The sequence below is a fragment of the Rhopilema esculentum genome, chromosome 8 (genome assembly GCF_057945365.1).
Source record: "Rhopilema esculentum isolate cy_ngs chromosome 8, ASM5794536v1, whole genome shotgun sequence".
Taxonomy (NCBI): Eukaryota; Metazoa; Cnidaria; class Scyphozoa; order Rhizostomeae; family Rhizostomatidae; genus Rhopilema; species Rhopilema esculentum.
Genome location: NC_142822.1, coordinates 9885540 through 9903169, shown reverse-complemented (window position 1 = coordinate 9903169; position 17630 = coordinate 9885540). Strand labels below are relative to the sequence as shown.

Genomic DNA, 17630 nt, shown 5'->3' with positions numbered 1-17630 from the left:
AATAACTTTTATTCATAATATCATGTTTAAAAAAAGACTTAAATTCTTTAAATTGAATATATCGTTTGAATAATCTTGTGGTCTAATTGGCACCATTTATAACCTGTCATTATGTGGCTCATAATGAAGCTCATTTTTGAAAAATAATCTTATCTAATTTTCATGTTTTATGTTTTGTCCCAACTGTGTCCTTGTCCTACATGCCTTTGTTACTGTTATTATGCGGTTCCATTTAAAAAGGCTTCCATTTGATTTTAGAATTTCAATTGTAACTCTCTTATTCAATCTTATGCTATGTTCCAGAAGCTTCCATCCGACAGTTGTAAGTTCATTGACCAATTTTTCATGGATTCCTTCTATTTCGCCAAAGAGTGTTTTTGAAAGTGACATCCAGTAGATGTAGCATGATTAAACTTCGAGCTAACTCGTCATCGCAGAAACGTGGAGTTTTTTGCCATGTCCGGGTATTTTTTTGAGTTGAAATTAAGGATTTGTTGGCAAAGAAAAGACGGTTCACCCACTATGCCTGCCAATGGGACTTGGACACCCCTCTTGAGCTTAATAGCTACCAACAGGCCTGGTCTTTTCTGTGTGCACTCTACCGTAAATAGAACTTTTTTGAGAATTTTTCAAATATATTAGAACTTGCTCAACCTAGCTATCAAAACAGTATGCTATAGGTCTTAGCATTCATGCATAGCGAGCCATGTTCGACAACATCTGTCAACCCTATACAACTTCAACAATCTAGCTTCCTAATAGGGTAGGGACCCTAGCCTAGTCCCTAAAGAATTCAGGGAAGCTGTGTCCCTTTTGTTGATTTTGATATTTTGTGCAAGAGCCCCACTTATCTCCTTGGCCTGTAACTTTTAACGGAAATACGATGATTCACAGAGTCAAATGCTTAAATCACAACGTATTTTTGTGAGTACAGGCTCGCTGTAATTGTCTTTTCGGAAAAGGTAAGGAAAGAATGCAATCTTGTACATAAATAGATACATACATACTAAACACATGCAATATTTGTTAATGCAAGTTACAAACGATGTTAATCTTCATTTTTTTTAACTCTCAATTAAAAATTTTGTTTTATTTTTTTGATTCTGTTGAAATTCTACACCTATGTATTCAGATACAGATACCTGAATTTCCAGCGCCCTAAAGTTAGGTAACTATGATATCAAGGCAATAAGATAACCTGATCACGCCATCGTCAACAACTGAGGGTTGATGAAAACGAAAATAATTTGTAACAGAGCCTAATTCTAGCTGCCTTGAACGTTTGTTGTTAAAATTTATGAACTCTGATTGGTTAATAGTGTTTCAAGAGTATATATATGTTAGCCAATCAAAGATTTTGAGTCGGTTTAGCTTTGTTTAGCATTCTTAAGTGGAATTGTTCTATGACTCTTCTGCTAAATAAGAAAATTATTCAAATATATTTACAAATACATCCTGTATAGAAGTACCTAATTAGGAATGGAGATACTTTTCCTTGACTGTATTTAAAAACAATTGATTTGATATGTATTTTGTATTTGTATTTTAAGCTACATACATTATATACCTAATTATCCCCACTATGCACCACATCTTATATAAAGCCATAAAAACAGGCAAAATGCTTTGCATTCTAAAGAGCATGTAATGCCTTACTTCCTAGAGCAAAGAAAGATTCTTCTCTGCAATCATTCAAATTGCTATGACTTCCTAAAATTTTACATGCAATTATCTTGGTACTATAGCACATCCATTTTGTCATTGTTTAGAAATTCAGTCTTATATTTCATGAATTTTATATGCATTGTATGATTAACAGACGAGTCTTTGCTGATGGGCAAACCTTCTATCAATGTACTGTTATGTCTAGCTTTTAGTCAAATCTAAAACTTATTTTGTTAATGTTAATGTCAAATTTCTTTCTCTGCATCGCCATGATTTGCCTTTATCTTGGTAAACATCTTTGTCAAATCCTTAAAATTTAAGAAAAAGGGGTGCTTCTACTCAATTAATCAGCCCGTTTTGCAGGTAGTTAAACTTTGTTCATTACAGATATTACCTAAAACCTTATGACTTTTCATTAAAAAAATCAATTAATGAGCATTGCTATAGTTATAATCACAATGCAAAAACAATTTGATCTTAAGTTGGTCCTGTATTTTTTTCTTTAGTATAGAAACTTGCCAAACACTTCTATCTCACAAAGTTCTAAATGGCCAACGACGCTGACAGTGATGTAACGACCGATAGTATTCACTGGACAATCAACTGACAAACTGTTAGTTGTTTCAGGGATATTCAATCCTAAAGCACATGTCGAATTTCGTCTTCCAGTTCCATAATCGTTACCAACCTTTACACTGAAGTTTTTCATCGTCCTGAATTCATTCTTAATGCTGATTATAATAACAGATCTGACAACTGCTTCGTTTCCTAAGTCGACTTGCAGCCAAGAAGGGTTTCCATAATCTGTCTGTGCACAGGAGTAGAACTCTGTACCCCTGTTTCCATCTACAGCATGAGACGCAACTGTCTCGTTTACATGAAGACTTGATATCGTCACATCTTTGTCATAAGCAAGGTTCTGTTTGGCTACAAGAAAATGTTTATGATGCAACCAAGAATAATAAATGAGTTTTTACTTTTACTACACCCATTTTACAGATCTTGATCGATAATTTCAGAAAAAGGTGCTAAGAGACTGTAGCAAAGCTTTGTCCAACAAAAGAAGGAAGAATCCAAGAGAAGACAGAGGTTTGATAATGTTAATTGACTTTAGTTTTGAATAGGGACAGGCTACAACAATCTTGGAAGCTAGAACCAAAATAAAATTTTGCTCTCTATTGGAAGGAAATTTTTTTTGTGGGACAAAGTCCATGGATTTGGCGCACAGACTTTGAATGAGTGAACACTGTAATAGTTTCTCTTGTTTTTGACATGTATCAAGTAACCAGTATTGCTATCTATGATCCCTTGGTGCAATGATATAGAGAAACAACACAGTGCCAATGAGGAGAAGATTTGACATGTAAGGTAAAAGTTTTGTACTAGACGAGTTTCCATGAGATCAAGACATTCCTAACTTACTTAGGCTCTTGAAGGTTCAAAAGACAGGCCTTATATCGTACTGCATGAAAATAGCAAACGCGGTTAAAAATTTCAAAACAACTGCCGCTAAGTATGTTGGTTGCGCGAGAGCCTTTAAATGATTGAATTTGAATTTAGATCTCTGGTGTATCTTTTGAACCCAAAAAGTCTTCCAGATGGATTGATGCAACTTACAAAATTAAGAGGTACTATATTTAGCATAAAAACCAACCAATTTCAATCTTCTTCCAAATCTTTGCAAAATGTCCAGGCGAATCCAGTACATGCTTTTCAGGTACAATTATCAAATCTTTTGAACCAAGCATTTTCACCACATATTTGCATTCGATGTGCCGGTCACATTCAAAAAATTTTTTACCAAAGAGTGTTTTCCCAGTGTCTGCATTATTTGCAAAATCAGCACCCTTTATCAGCTCAAAGTATGTCTCACATTGTACAGAGATTAAGAAAGTGACCAAAAGATACAAAAATTGCTCCATGTGCCTGATTGCAATAACTTCAGTTGCACCGTTCAGATTGCAATTTCAAATAATTGTTACTAAGCTTATCTCAAAAAGATATTTCTGTACGGTGTTCCCTCGAAAACGCGCTATGCTTTTTCAAGAATCTTGTTTCAAGATGCAACCATAACTCAAATGTCAAACAAGGCAACTTGAAAACTGTTTTCCGTTTCTTTTAAAATCGTTTTTCTTTTAAAGGGCACATTGTTTAGCGAGCTGTTGAATGATCTTAATCTAAAATCAACATGTTTGTTATCGAGATTTCCCGTTGCCAAAGCGCTTTTGCAATGACAAAAAATCCCCTCGTAATTAATATATCAGTCGAGAATACGATAAAACATCTTCTCATTGTCCCACTCGAAATATACAGTTGAGAAATTGACTTATCTAAGAACGGCATTTTGAAAGAAATTTTGATTTTGATACCTAGGCCAAAATCAAACGTCGCTTTAATTCAAGATTGAAGAATAAGTGGACTCGTGAGAAGTACGACGCCTGACTAAGTAGGGTGCATTAAAATTGACTAAGAAATTCAATAAAAAGAATATATTCTTTTATCTAATGCTTCAAAAGCAAAAAAGTTAAGATTAATTAATACTTTAATGATATAAGTAAAAACACCACAATGAAACTAACCTTTTGTTGCTGACTTTCTGTTACCAAATTGAAATCTAGCTATTTGTTTTCCGAAGATCAAGGTAAGCAAGTTAGAGAACGGAAATAAGTCGTCGAAAATATTTTAATCAGAATAGTAAATTACTTCATTTTACAACAAAATTTTGCTAGTTTCGAAGTATTGTCTTAGATTGTTTGTCATTGACTGTTCACTTCATATATCAAAATCATATTATTCTTTTTCATGAATATTTTTGTTTATGTTTCTGTATTGAAGTGAAATGCCTCGTGATCGATGACAGAAATGTGTTCGCTTAGGTGTTTAGAACAGTTCTGGGTTCAGCAGCTCTGGGTTTTACAGTTAAAGCTAAAACCAGACAATTATTATATATGTCAACGCATTAAGAGCTCACCTCAGAGTCACAACTTGGAATTATTCTTGTCTAAAGCCAAACATCATTTCCCTTCATTTGATGTAGAATTGCTGCATCGTCACATTTTCTTTCAATCATGGTCGTAAGATGATTTTACTTGGGATAAAGTAAGCTACTTTATCGAAATGAGAACAATTTGTCGCAGGCTTTGTCTCTATGTTTCTCCACAATAAGCTAAACATTTCATCTATATAGTTGATGTTTGATTCTGCCTCTATTAAAAAGGATTGCAGGACTATGTTTATTTGCTAATACAATGACTACCATAAGGGTGTGAATAATCACTAATCTTTCCTACTAAATTCCTCGTCCCCTGTCCTTCCCCCTATACAATGTAAGATTCCGACTAGAAAATGACAAAAAAAGTATGTTGAAGCAAGAATAGTTTTTAGCGACATTTTTATCTTCCTTCCCAACATTGCTTTAAGGGGTGGCTGTGTGCTTGAAAGAGGAAGATGAACTGAAAAAATATGCGATTATTACAAGCGTTAAATCAGTGTTCAAGATTCTTTTGGTGGCTATTGTAGGTCAAACATTTTGTTGTTTTGGTCAAATTGCTGTTGCTTAGCAACTACAGCAATGTCATGGTAACAAGACTTTTACTGCAATATAAAGATCTTAATACGATTCTAGAGAATTGGAATAAGAACTATCCTTTACTTTTATGACATTCAAATATAGATTTTGGAAAAACTTTGGGACCCTTTGAAACATTATAGGTTACTGAAATTTCCTTAATTGAGTATATCTGGAACATTAAAAGGTAGCAAAGATTTTTCACTTGATTGAAAAAATTTCAGAAAAGACTTGAGTAGAGACAGACATGCCTTATAAAGATGACACTCCTTCAATCAATATTTAAAACACTCAAGATTTAGAGAGCGTATCCTTGAGTCAAAACACCAATCAAAGAATCTTTGATAAAGATGGCAAACATTTTACCATCTGTGTACATAAAAGAAACAAGCAGCTTTCAACGGAATACAGACAAAGGTTGACATATTATTTGATCTAAAAAAACTCACAAGTAAACGCCTAAAAACGGTAGTAATGTTTGTTGATTTTTTGCATCTTTCAGCAAAAGGTAATTATGCGTTATTTAGAAGTTGCTGATTTCAAAGAGGAGAGAAATTGCCTGGTTTTCAATAACAATATTTTACGAACAATACCTTCAGTGCTTGACGCGTATAGAATTAACAAGACTTGTCCATCAAACCATCTTTTTATCTTCAAAAACAATACTCAGTTTAGAACGGTAGCTTACTCTAGTTGGGTGGCCTGGATTAATCGATTGGGTTCGGTCGCTTGGCTTGGGTGGCTTGATTTGAGTGGTTTCGGTTGGTTGGGTAGTTTTGGTCGGGTAGTTTTGGTTGGGTGTGTCTAGTAAGACGAGCCAAAGATGAAACTATTTTACTAATTAGCCGACTAACGTGATAAAACCAGTTATCACTTCAATACGAAAACAACACGCAAGTATGAAAACATATGCAGTGTACCGCCGCACCTTTCAGAAAGACTTTTCATGTTACAATGAACATAACACAACAGGGTGGCTAGGGTTGGGTGGCTAGGGTTGAAAGGTTCGGGTTAGGTGGCTTGGGCTGGACCTGGCTTGGGTTGGACCTGGCTTGGGTTGGATCTGGCTTGGGTTGGACCTGGCTTGGGTTGGACCTGGCTTGGGTTGGACCTGGCTTGGGGCTTGGGTATATTGTCAAGCATTAATTCGACCATTGAATCGTTTCTGAGTTTATCATAACTCATGCAGAGCTCTTTATTGAAACTATATGATATCAATATATTTTTATTTATAGAAATGAACAAGTCAGCAACCCAAAGAAAGAAAGAAACATTCTCAAATACTTGCCTTAAAATAATTTTCAAGTCGATGGGAACACGAAAGTTTTTTTGCTTACCTTGAAAATTCAATACAAAATAACAACAGATTTAACATTTCCAAGCAATTGAAATACCAGTATTCTAAAGGGTAAACAGCTAGAAGTTATAACGCTTTAACAAGGAATTGACTGATGGTTGTCTAAGGTGTGAAACCTTTAGTTACTTCTCACAACCGATTGGCACTACAAACAATTGTAGATATGTAAATAATAGACAACGTTTATGAGCAAAATTCTGCAACAGTCTCTCTTGTGTAAATCTGGGGGAGTAGAATTTCAAATGTTTCATTGCTCTTTCTTGCCACCTATAGAGTTAATTCGCCACGACGCCCCTATATATATACACCACCAAGACAAAATTATTGCAGCACCCAAACCCAAAGTGGCATCCAAAAAATCTGAAGTTTTGCTCCTCTATAAATTTACGCTCCAACATTCCTCTTTAAGGATAACATAACCATGCTAAACTAATTGTCAATTTTTTAAAGTATATTAAGGATTTAGAAATAATCTGAATTGTAACATAAGCTTAAGGAGTTATGCAGTTAACAGACGAAAATATCTGCAGTGATAAAATCAAAATGATAATAGGACGAGGTCCGAGTAGTTGTATTAAAACTTAGTGTAAATGGTATTTCGATTCAAAAGATTTCAAAGCTTTTTATAGAAAATGATAAGAAAATAGTGAGTGTTTAGAAAACAGCAAATGAAATCATTAGTCCCTACTTTTTAGCTCAATCATTCATCAACACAACTTGGGTAATTTTTTGAAAAAAGTGAATTAGGAACTAGCAGCGTGTGAGTTAAGGCAGTGAAATATGTTAAAATTATGCAAAACAGCCTTTTTGGTAAAATTGAATCAATGCTAAGGAAATTAGGGAGGTAGTCCTTCTCATATAAAGCGATTTATCCCCATTACAAAGTTGTTTTTGCTCAAAATTACCTGAAAATCTATACGCTCTGTGTCCTTCTTTGGCTTTCACAAACACCTAATCTTAACAAAAGTGAAAATTTCTTATTGCCAATGAAAATGATCTGATTTATAATCCACGAGGCTAAGGTTCAAATAAAAATTGATTTGGAGATTTCATGGAGAATGAAGTAGAGTCCCAGTGCATTTCATCAACAAATTTTGTGCATCCATTCCAAAGCGATTTTCAGCACTTAACAGAGCCAGAAGCACCTCTTTAAAATGTTTGTTTAACTGAAAGTTGTTTCAATTTTTGATCTAAAAATTTGAAAATGAAAATTGAACATTCGAATTTATGTTTCATTGAATTCTCTGTCTTATTTAATCAGCATTGACTGATAAGAAAAAAGCTTAATCAGACAACAACAAATGTTTTTAATGGATCCGCTATTAATCGCCTTCGCACTTGTTTCAATACTTTTTGTCCTGGTAGGGTGTATCGATCTGCAGCGAAGCTATAAGAACAAAATGACAATAATTTCCATTTCATTTCATTTAATCTTATTTATACATGATATCCATTCAGTAAAAAGGAAAGTTTTGATATAAGAAAAGAAAAACTACCGCACAACAAAAAGTCGGAAATTCAAAGGATAAGTTGTTTGATTTTCCATAGATTCATGCTGCGCTGTTTTCTGTTAGTTGTTAACTCTTTTATAAATTTTTCAATGGAACCGATATCTCTAATGGATTGTGGGATTTTATTCCAAGCAATTGGGCCAGCGTACAAAAACCTCTGCTGGTTTACTCGAATGTTAGTGTTTGCACATAGAGATCATGCCTATTCGCTGTGTTGCATTTTTATATCGCAGAACTTTAGATGAGTTCTTTATGCTTTTCAGGATAGAGCTACTTGAAAATTTTTTAAGTCATTACTTTACCAATTGAGTTATGTTCATGAGTCTCTTTTTTCCGAGCATCCTTTACCTTTGAAGATTCTACTAGATCGAATGCTCTGTTCTGATATTTTTCCAGATTACTTAGTTTGGTATCAGAGAGGGCTCCCTTTCAATGTTAGCATACCTTAAGTGTCTTTGGACAAGTGCTTGATAAACATCAAGCAACTGGGATTGCAGTAAGATGTTTTTCAGTTTACCGACTTGTACCGTGCATCCCAGCACATCTTATCGTCAACCGCAAGTCCTAAGTATTTTGTTTTATGAACCTGTTTTATCCTAGCACTATCCAAATAAAAAGGTGGTAGCTCTGGCAGTTTGCTCAGCCTACCAGGATGGTCAATAACCATGAACTTAGTTCTCTCTGGGTGTATACTTGGTTTATTTATTCTAATCCACTCGGAAATACTTTCTAACTCAGCCTGGACGTTTTGTATTACGTTTTCAAGCTCATTGGACGAGAATGAAGGTTAGCCTTTGCATATAGGTCATCTGCATATATGTTAGCCTTTGAGAATTTTGACAAGTTTTAAAGTAATTAAAGTACGATATGAAGATCAACATGTCTAAACAGAACCTCTGTAGTATTCCAGTCTGCTTTTTAAGGAGGGCATTTCAAAGTCTTTTAAAATAGCTAGAATTATTTTTACTCACTTTATTTAAAGTTGTTTCACACAATAACAGCTACTAAGCAACATTTAGCACCAAATTCTGTTGGAGAAATAAAAAATAACTTTACACAATCAAGCAAACCTTGCAGTAGATCAGTTTGATTATGTTTCGTCGTTACAGGCAATAGATGGGAGCAGACGTGGGCATTTAAATTACCCATTGGTTGGACTACACGATGCACCAACTGTTATTTATCCTATTCGGCAACGAATGGCTAATGGCCAATGTTTTCTCAATCACAAACACGCTGCAAATCCTATTGGTAACTCTAAGGTTAATGCTTTTAAGCGGTTAATCCTTTTTTGTGCACATTCTTCAAGATGTAAGGTTCAGAATCTTAACTAAATCTACATCTATGTACCTGTATGATTCTGTCTCGTAAATATTTGACGCGAGTATGGGTTCTGATGTCCACTTTTGGCTGTTTGGACAACTTCTTATGTGTACAACACCTGTACAGTACAGATTCAGTTTTTCCTTTTTCAATTTAATGAAGAAGCAATTTTTATTAAACCAGTCTGCCACAGTTTGCAGTTAACTGTTAAGTGGATGTTCTATTCTAATGTCCGTTCTTTTCTGTATAACAGTTAACAATACCATAAACATATAACATCATGCCAGCATCAGTGAGCGGAATATTTATGTTGTTGATAACCAATCTAAAGCGGAGGGTCCCTAAGATGGATCCTTGTGGGCCATGTGACATTTTATTTGTATGGGATGGTTTTATCGAAAATTGCCTTTTGCTTTTTGTTAAAGAGATAATCACCTATCCATTGTAGCTCAAACTCATTTATATCTTAGCAAGACAGCTTTTCCAGCAAGGTTGCACGACGGACTGTGTCGAAAGCTTTACGAAGATTGATATACACAATGTTCTGCCTGATATTTTCGGACAGTAAGGTCTGGCTCAAACGGTGTATTATTCATGGGCCATATTAAATTGGCTACTTAATTCGAAAGAAATATAAGCTACGGAAGTTTATTCAAAGACCGTATCAAATGCAAGCCGTTTTTATTTGGTTGTTATTATTTTACCCTCAAAATAAAGCATTACTGAGTAAGAACCACAACCAAGAAGGTGAAAATGAACAAATCGAAATTACAACTCCTAAAAGATTCAACGACTGGAATAGGAGAAGACGAGGAACTTTAGCTATACTAGGAAACTTGCCGCATTGTGGAGATGATTTGTTTTAAGGCACTTTGTCAATCTATCCCTGCATTTGATTTGTAATAAAAATTTGTAAGATCTTGTCACAGGCTTCAAAGGAGCGAAGGCTGGTTTTGCAGCAACTGCACCTCGAGTATGCTGGAGCTCCGAATAGCAGCCATTTTTGAATCACACATAGATGAAGGGCATTTCGTCTTCGCATTCAACATACAATAGAAGCCACTCGAAAACAATAGACTGAAATATTTTAACAACTTGCATGATTTATGCAATTAGTTCGGCCAAAGAAAATTCGGCGTCTGCATTTGAATCGTGCTTATGTCGAATTATAAGGCAAACAGTGTCGAACTGAACAGCTGCATCGAATGATATAAAAGTTCTATACCAAAGTGATTCAGCCGCCATATTCATCATGTACTGAATTAAGTCAAATTAATACAGGACATGATTACAACGCATTCTAAACTTGGCCATTCAATGTGTAGTGAAAATTCAAGCAAGTTTGCTGTGCATTAAAAGATTGGAAATTATAAAAAAATGAGGTATGACCGAGACAACTTAAACAGGGACTATATTCTCTTGAATTAAAACAGCACATCGTTAATGCCTTCAAGGAGATTAACTGCGTAAAAATGAAATCAGTATACAGGTGTCTTTTGGGTATCCCTCCAACGCCTCTCTTCATCTCTGGCCTGTGATTAAAGTCATTGCAAGTCGTATGTTAGCAAAGATTAGTCAAGTACGTGATAGCTTGATGTTATCAAAATTGAATGCTGCAAAGGTACCGAATAAGCTGTTCTACGTAATGAACTAATTTTTTTTGTGGCAAAAATATAATTGTATGCAGTCTACTTTGAATTAGCAATTGCATCAGTTACTATCGATACAAATTAGTTTAACTAATCATGAATTGTCTGGCTGGCATTGGCATCCCATTCTAGCGGTCATTCAATAAAGAGGTTTTATTTTGAAATCATGTGTATTTCCACAGGTAGATTATCCAACAAACAAATGCAGAAATTTTCATTTTAGCTACAAAGTCTTTGATGCGATCAATAGAGCAGGATTAAAACTTTGTTTTTCATATTGAATTTGCAGCTGGCTTTTGGCAACAGCACTTCAAAATAGGTATAAAATAAAAGCGGATCTCTAATCTTTTCTGAAAGGTTTGAGTTTGTGTGAGAGAAGCATCAGTGAACAGGGTAATAGGAACTTGGTAGTTGATGATTAAGACAACTAAAGTGTTATTGAAGCTGCCATCAGAACTGCAAGATGAAAGTTGCTGCTATTTATATCATTGTCTGCATCGCTATGATCTTACCTGACTTGGCTTCAACTGGTACAAATTTTGAATTGATAAAAAATGCTGAACCTTTAACACATACAGTATGGAAAAGTCCTTTGGTTGATAAAATATTTTTTCAGTGCGATAGAGAAATGGACTGTCAATACTTGGTTAAAGAATTTGGATCTGAAGAATTCAAGATATTGCGTAAGGGATATGAACTTGAATCACACGTAAATTTTGCTGTTATCTGGAAGAAAATTCAAGTTGGTCAGTTGCCCATTTTTTGCGTTTAATATTCTTTATATTTGATAACATTTTAATCAATGAAACTATTGCAGCCTATATTACAATGATTGTTGCAGCTGAAATAGATTTCTAGCATCGGTAATCAATACTTGATTCCACTGGTTATAATGCCAAAGATGCTCTCGCGAGAGCTTGCTTCTATTCAGTAGCCCTGGCCTCGGTAAAGTCCGATAGTTTCAAGCAGGCTCTGATCCTATTGTATTTTTGACCCTTTAGCCAAACTGGAATCTTAAAGAAACAACCATAACAGTGTTTCAAACAGTGAACCACGCTGTTCATTTAACTCTGATTTGTGGAAATCTGAAAGATCAAAACATTTGAGAAACAATTTATATATCTGAACGATAGAGGGTACGAAATTTTTTGTTTTGAAATGAAAATCCACTGAAAAAAAACTGTCCTTTGTATCAGCTTTGTATCAGCGTTTAAATGAAATCTTCTGCACAAGAGATTGATTTTAGGGGAACAAATCTTTGCCAAACGGACAAATCATAAGGTGCTTTAAAATTTTATTCGTTATCAGCGATCGCAGGGAAAATTTAAAGCAGCTTGTGCCTGAAAATGATAACACATTCTATCTTAATTATGTTTATAGCACCTATACGTGGTTATATTTCTCAAAAGTTTAACAGTATTATGATCGCTAAAGCCTTGTTAATCTTTCTATCCCAAGCATTCCCATCCTCAGCACTAGCCTTTCTAGCTCTGTTTCCCCGGTACCTTCACAATTTGCTGCTAGTCTTTTCAGGTTACTGTCGTCCCTTTAACCACTATACGTTTGCTTTTTGTATTTTATTCAGAATATGTCGTCTACCTGTCAAGCTCAAAAAAGATTGACTCATTTCTTAATCAAAAGCATGATTTAGAGAATCAAAGCGAATTAAATTTATTATCTATTTTTTTTAATTCTCTTAATGGTTGCTCTTAAAACATCTATTTAAAAAATTTCAACCAATCGATTGACGGTATAGAATGCGAAAATTGCATTGAAGAAAACAACTTTTAATACGTACTATAGCAAATTCTTGGATTCACTTCGGAGTATGATTTTTTCGATCAATGCTTGGACTTTTTACACCTAAAAAGGTTAGAAGAAAAATTTACTATACCTAAAATTTTTATCTTTTATCAAAGCTATTTATAATGCGTTTTTACATGCTGGTAGGGCTAACTAGGATGTTCGTTTTTGACTGATCATTTGAAGTAATATCTGTTATTCTTAATAATCAATCTTTTTACAGAATTTTCAATTTACTGACATTTTAAAGAGAATTCTGGGCCTTTTCAAGAGGGTTTTGACAACTTCTAGTTCTAGAGATATAAAATTTAAGCGATTGTTTTTACTGTCCTAGATTACATTCATAATCTTGCTTTGGAGAAAGCAGTGAGCATGACTGCCATTTACAGAAACGCAACAGTTGCTTCGAATGCTGTAGACGGAAACAGGGGTACAGAGTTCAATTCATGTGCACAGACACGTTTCGGATTCCCTGCTTGGCTGCGAGTTGATTTGGGAAAGAAAGCAGTTGTCAAATCTGTCCATGTAATAAGCTTAGAAGCTCGCAGCAGAGCTATGAGCCAATTCAGTATAAAGGTCGGTCAAAGCACTGAAAATGGAGGACAAGGCAATTCTGCTTGTGGAACAGGAATAACCATTCCTAATTCAGACAATAACATAACTGTACAGTGTCCGGAAAACACAGTTGGTCGTTACGTGTCGATCACTCTAAACGGTTACATTGAAGTTTGCGAGATGGAAGTGCTTGGATATTTCATATCCTGAAGATGACAGGGCAAATGTAAAGGATATTCAAGTCTTTTCTCAATAAGCGATAATTCAATAAAAGAATGACTCTGACTATAATTTAAGCCTGTAGAAAGTGATTTTAGCTGTTGTCACTAAGTACCTCTATTTTTTGGCTTAAAGTGCCTAGGCCTATCTAAACCCTAACCTGATGTTATTAGGTCTTTGCCTGTTGTCCTGTCGAAGCCTCCACTTGTTTCTATTTCTACATTACAGGAGTGAACATTTTCCAACTTTTTTTTATTTCTCCCTCCATCTTTTTCTTTCTTAAACTTTGTTTTGCCCTCCATTCACACATGACCTAATGTCTAAGTACAGGAGGACATCCGGTATTTAGCTTTTTCCAACCCCTAAATGCTTAAACCCCTCCCCCCCCCTCCCTCCTATAATACCGAGAATTTATCTTGTTAATTTTCCACAAAATTGACAATAAAGAAGTACTGTGAAGCTGCCTAATTTTTAGCTTTCTCAGCAAGCAAAAGATTGTTTCTCTAGACAGCCTCGTTGTGTAAATTATGTGGATATGTGAATTTGATCAATATATCATTCTAAATATCGCTGTTATCGGTGAAGCATCCTCTTCAGCTTGTGAGATTTTCAAGGTAACGAACAAAGTATACTGCATGGCATGAGCAGTGAAGTTTGTGCAATCTCATCTGGATATCGAAACCAAAACTGATTCCAGGATTGTTCATAAATTCTCAATTATTGCCTTTATTGGCTCGACAAGTATCCACTAAATTCTATACATGTGATAAATTGCAATTGCAAAAAGTACTTAACTGCTGAGAAAGTTTTGACTTTATCTGAAAAAATTAATAACAACCTGAGGTTCAGAAAAAATTAAAAACAGTCAGCCTGTACCTCAATCTCAATTTACAAGTTCTTGTACTGAAGAGAGTTGAATCACTCCAAAAGGACAATTACTAGTTTACATAGTTATCTTGCCAGTTACAATTAGTAGACTCCATTACAATTAGTAAAGAAGAAAAGGAAAAAGAACACTTATAAATACTATGTTTAAAGATTTAGAGATGGCTAGCTTTTTGCAAAGTATGCCTGAGGCTGTTTAAAGAAACCCAATGTTTGTTGTTTTTAATTGAGATGGAGGTTTTGCAAACTTTCTCTCCTAGCACTGGCTTTTCAAAACATTTTCCCGAACCTTACAACGCATGTTCCATCAATACAATTTTTAAAAGGCGAGATATGGAACGTCAACAGTGGATTCAGAAAAAAGCAGTAGTTTTCTCAGTTGAGTATTCAATATTGGCTTTATTTTATATGTATCAATGCAAACGAAGCAAAAACTAGTGTAAGAAATGAACTAATTTCATTCTGCTACCACCATCCCCCTCCCTAATATGAATTGGTTCCATCAACACCGTAACACAAGTTCTAAATAAGTAAGAAAAAAACTTCAGTCTGATTTACTCTGTACTATTTAGGAAAGCTGCATTCTACTTATATGCAATTTTTATAATTTGGATAATTCCGCTGCAGGGCAGAAGTTTTCTAAGAATTTTTTTATTGAAATTGGGCTCTTAGGTAGCCAAAAATATCATTATCAAAGCTTTGTTTGACACTCGAGCTCTGTTAAAATACTCGGGTAATGATGCAATTTTATTTACGTATTATGCCCAGACGTAAAATTTTTCCCGCTCGAGAGTGTGTATAGCCAGCGTAGTAATTGCCAAATTTACAGTGATAATACCCGATGTCCATTTTATTCGATTCTTCACTACAATTAAACATTTTTCGCAATCTTCATTATAGTGATATTTTCAAAGACTTTTTAACAAATATAGCAGAACAATTCTACACCCGGAACCCTGGCATGATCAATCCAGCTATACAACAGGGCCCGCGCCACTTTTTTGCGAAGCAAGTAGTTAAAAATACTGCAGAAAAAGAGGTAAGAAGCCTTGGCCCCCGAATTTTTTAGCCTCAGCACCCCCACCCCCCACTTTCAAATTCATGGCGCGGGATCTGCACAAAACTAATTTCCTGTATGTTATAGCCTCATTTTTTTTGCTTATTAAGCCATTCCATCTAGGATTTTACAACAAGGATACTTTATAAGCAACAACAGAACAATGAAACATCATGCCACTTCAGAGATATGGAACCAGTATTTCGAGGGAAAATGGGAGAAACTGTGCGTGCTCTGTTAATATACTTTTATTCAATTGGATTTGAATTTTGAGCAACAAAAATAAAAGACGATAACCGTTTCAGGTCGGATACCCAACAAATACTACAAATAAATTTCGACAACAAAAGCATTGTAAAAATGCTTTGCTATTTTTACTTTTTATATCATGCTGTAAGTGATGTCTTGCATTAAGTTGCAGTCCATAGTTTAACACATTTCAAATTTCATGTTATTTGCAAATGAAAAAACTGCTAAATAAAAAAAAGGAATTATAGCAAAAGCTTATCGAGGAAGTAACCTCGCGTTTGCAAGCTTTCAGTTGGGGAAGAAGCCAAAACATTTCAGGTCAGGCCCTAGATAAGAGCTGATTCTTTTAGCAGTATTTTATTAGCATTTCATAAAGCCTGTTTGATCAGCTAGACCCAATAACAATTTACTGAATACTTAAAAGGCTAATAGAGTAATTGCTTTCACACCTGTAACGAATAATGAAATTAAAAGCTATAGCTAATCATCATGATTAGAAGCGATGTCAGAATAATCAAAAGCAAAAAATTATGTATGAGATGTTTGAGATGGCTTAGCCAAATCTCTTCCTCTTCTTATCAATGCCTAGTTGAATTTTGGCTATCACACATAAGAATACACAATTATTTCCCATTCATAAATCATTAGCCTGCGAGCAAACTCTGAAATTTAAAAGAGGAGAGAAACTAGAGTCTGCACAACAGTGCCGCTTTTCTTGTTCGCTGACATCAAAATTTTATTCTAAGCACTAGAACATTAACTCTATTAGCGTGCAATGTTTTTCTGTGATTTTAGTTGTTCAAAGAACAAACAGAACTATTCTATCATCCTGATACAATTCATTTATACTTCTGCTCGAAGGCGCCACTCTGAAAACTGAAAAAAGCAATTGAAATTCCCCCAGCCAATCATATTCGGGTCCTTGATTTTGTGGAACCTGTGAACAAGAAAACTACTTGTTCTGCTATTTTAAATTTTTTCAACAGAGTCTGCACGCAGGCTACAAATCATGGGCTCCGACACAGGTTGAAAATTGGAGGAGGGGGCAAGAAACAATTTACCACCCACAACGAGTGGGGGACCAATAGCCCCCTGCCCGCTTCATCGGAGGCCCTGTAAATGCGGCACAATGGAGTAAGCACCTATCTCTAATATCCTAATTGTCCATCATTGATTCAATTTGAGAGAACCGTTTGCATATTAGACAAAAGAAATTATGAAAATGTTGGTATGACTTTTGAACGTTTTAGCTTCACTGATAAGGTCTTAACTGTGCTGGTTTCTGCTTTTCTTCTTTTTTAAGTATGTTGTAGCCGACACAACTGGCAAGACTACCATGTACACAAGCAAGTTTGATTAATCATTTCTTTACAGCGCGATCAAACGTTTTCTTACAAGAGAACTGGTAAATTGAGCTTCAGGCTAGCTGATTTTGCTTTTTTTAATGTGAAAACTGAATTGTTTTCAATTTTCTCTTTGGTGCCAGTATTTCACTTCAGGAAAATATTAGATGCTTAAATAGACGTTTCTATTACTTAAGCATACGATAAGGGATATGCTCTTAAAAATAATGCTCTAACTGAAAATTAATGCTGCAATTTTTTAACATGTTTTAATAGTTATGCCACTTATTGGAAGACATTGTAATTAAGTTTCGTTCGAAATTATTTTTTTTAAATATTTCCAAACTGTACCTGGAATGTTTGCAAATAGAGAACTAGCTGCTGAGAACATAATATTGGAGAAAATAAACAAGCTGGTTAATCTTACTTCGAGGGCTAATCTAAAA

At 34.9% G+C, this 17630-nt stretch overlaps 2 protein-coding genes across 2 annotated transcripts; one reads left to right on the top strand and one right to left on the bottom strand.

The window, feature by feature from the left end:
* Positions 1 to 314: 314 nt before the first annotated feature.
* LOC135694824 (fucolectin-2) lies at positions 315 to 4215 on the bottom strand. The gene is made up of 2 exons (XM_065213703.2): positions 3320 to 4215; positions 315 to 2592 (listed from the first exon to the last, which is right to left on the bottom strand). Exons 1-2 carry the CDS (start codon positions 3585 to 3587, stop codon positions 2168 to 2170), a joined length of 693 nt encoding a protein of 230 aa, XP_065069775.2. The 5' UTR covers positions 3588 to 4215; the 3' UTR covers positions 315 to 2167.
* A 6109-nt stretch (positions 4216 to 10324) lies between these two features.
* LOC135694885 (fucolectin-2) lies at positions 10325 to 14958 on the top strand. Its single transcript, XM_065213760.2, has 2 exons — positions 10325 to 11819; positions 13211 to 14958. The coding sequence occupies exons 1-2, from the start codon at positions 11537 to 11539 to the stop codon at positions 13639 to 13641; spliced, it is 714 nt and encodes a 237-aa protein (XP_065069832.2). The 5' UTR covers positions 10325 to 11536; the 3' UTR covers positions 13642 to 14958.
* Positions 14959 to 17630: the final 2672 nt, after the last annotated feature.

Excerpts from the sequence above, each read along its gene's own strand:
- LOC135694885 (XM_065213760.2), top strand. The coding sequence starts at position 11,537 with ATGAAAGTTGCTGCTATTTATATCATTGTCTGCATCGCTATGATCTTA. Across the intron at positions 11,820-13,210 it reads CTGGAAGAAAATTCAAGTTG|ATTACATTCATAATCTTGCT; the intron begins GTCAGTTGCCCA and ends TTACTGTCCTAG.
- LOC135694824 (XM_065213703.2), bottom strand. The coding sequence starts at position 3,587 with ATGGAGCAATTTTTGTATCTTTTGGTCACTTTCTTAATCTCTGTACAA. Across the intron at positions 2,593-3,319 it reads TTGGAAGAAGATTGAAATTG|CCAAACAGAACCTTGCTTAT; the intron begins GTTGGTTTTTAT and ends ATTTTCTTGTAG.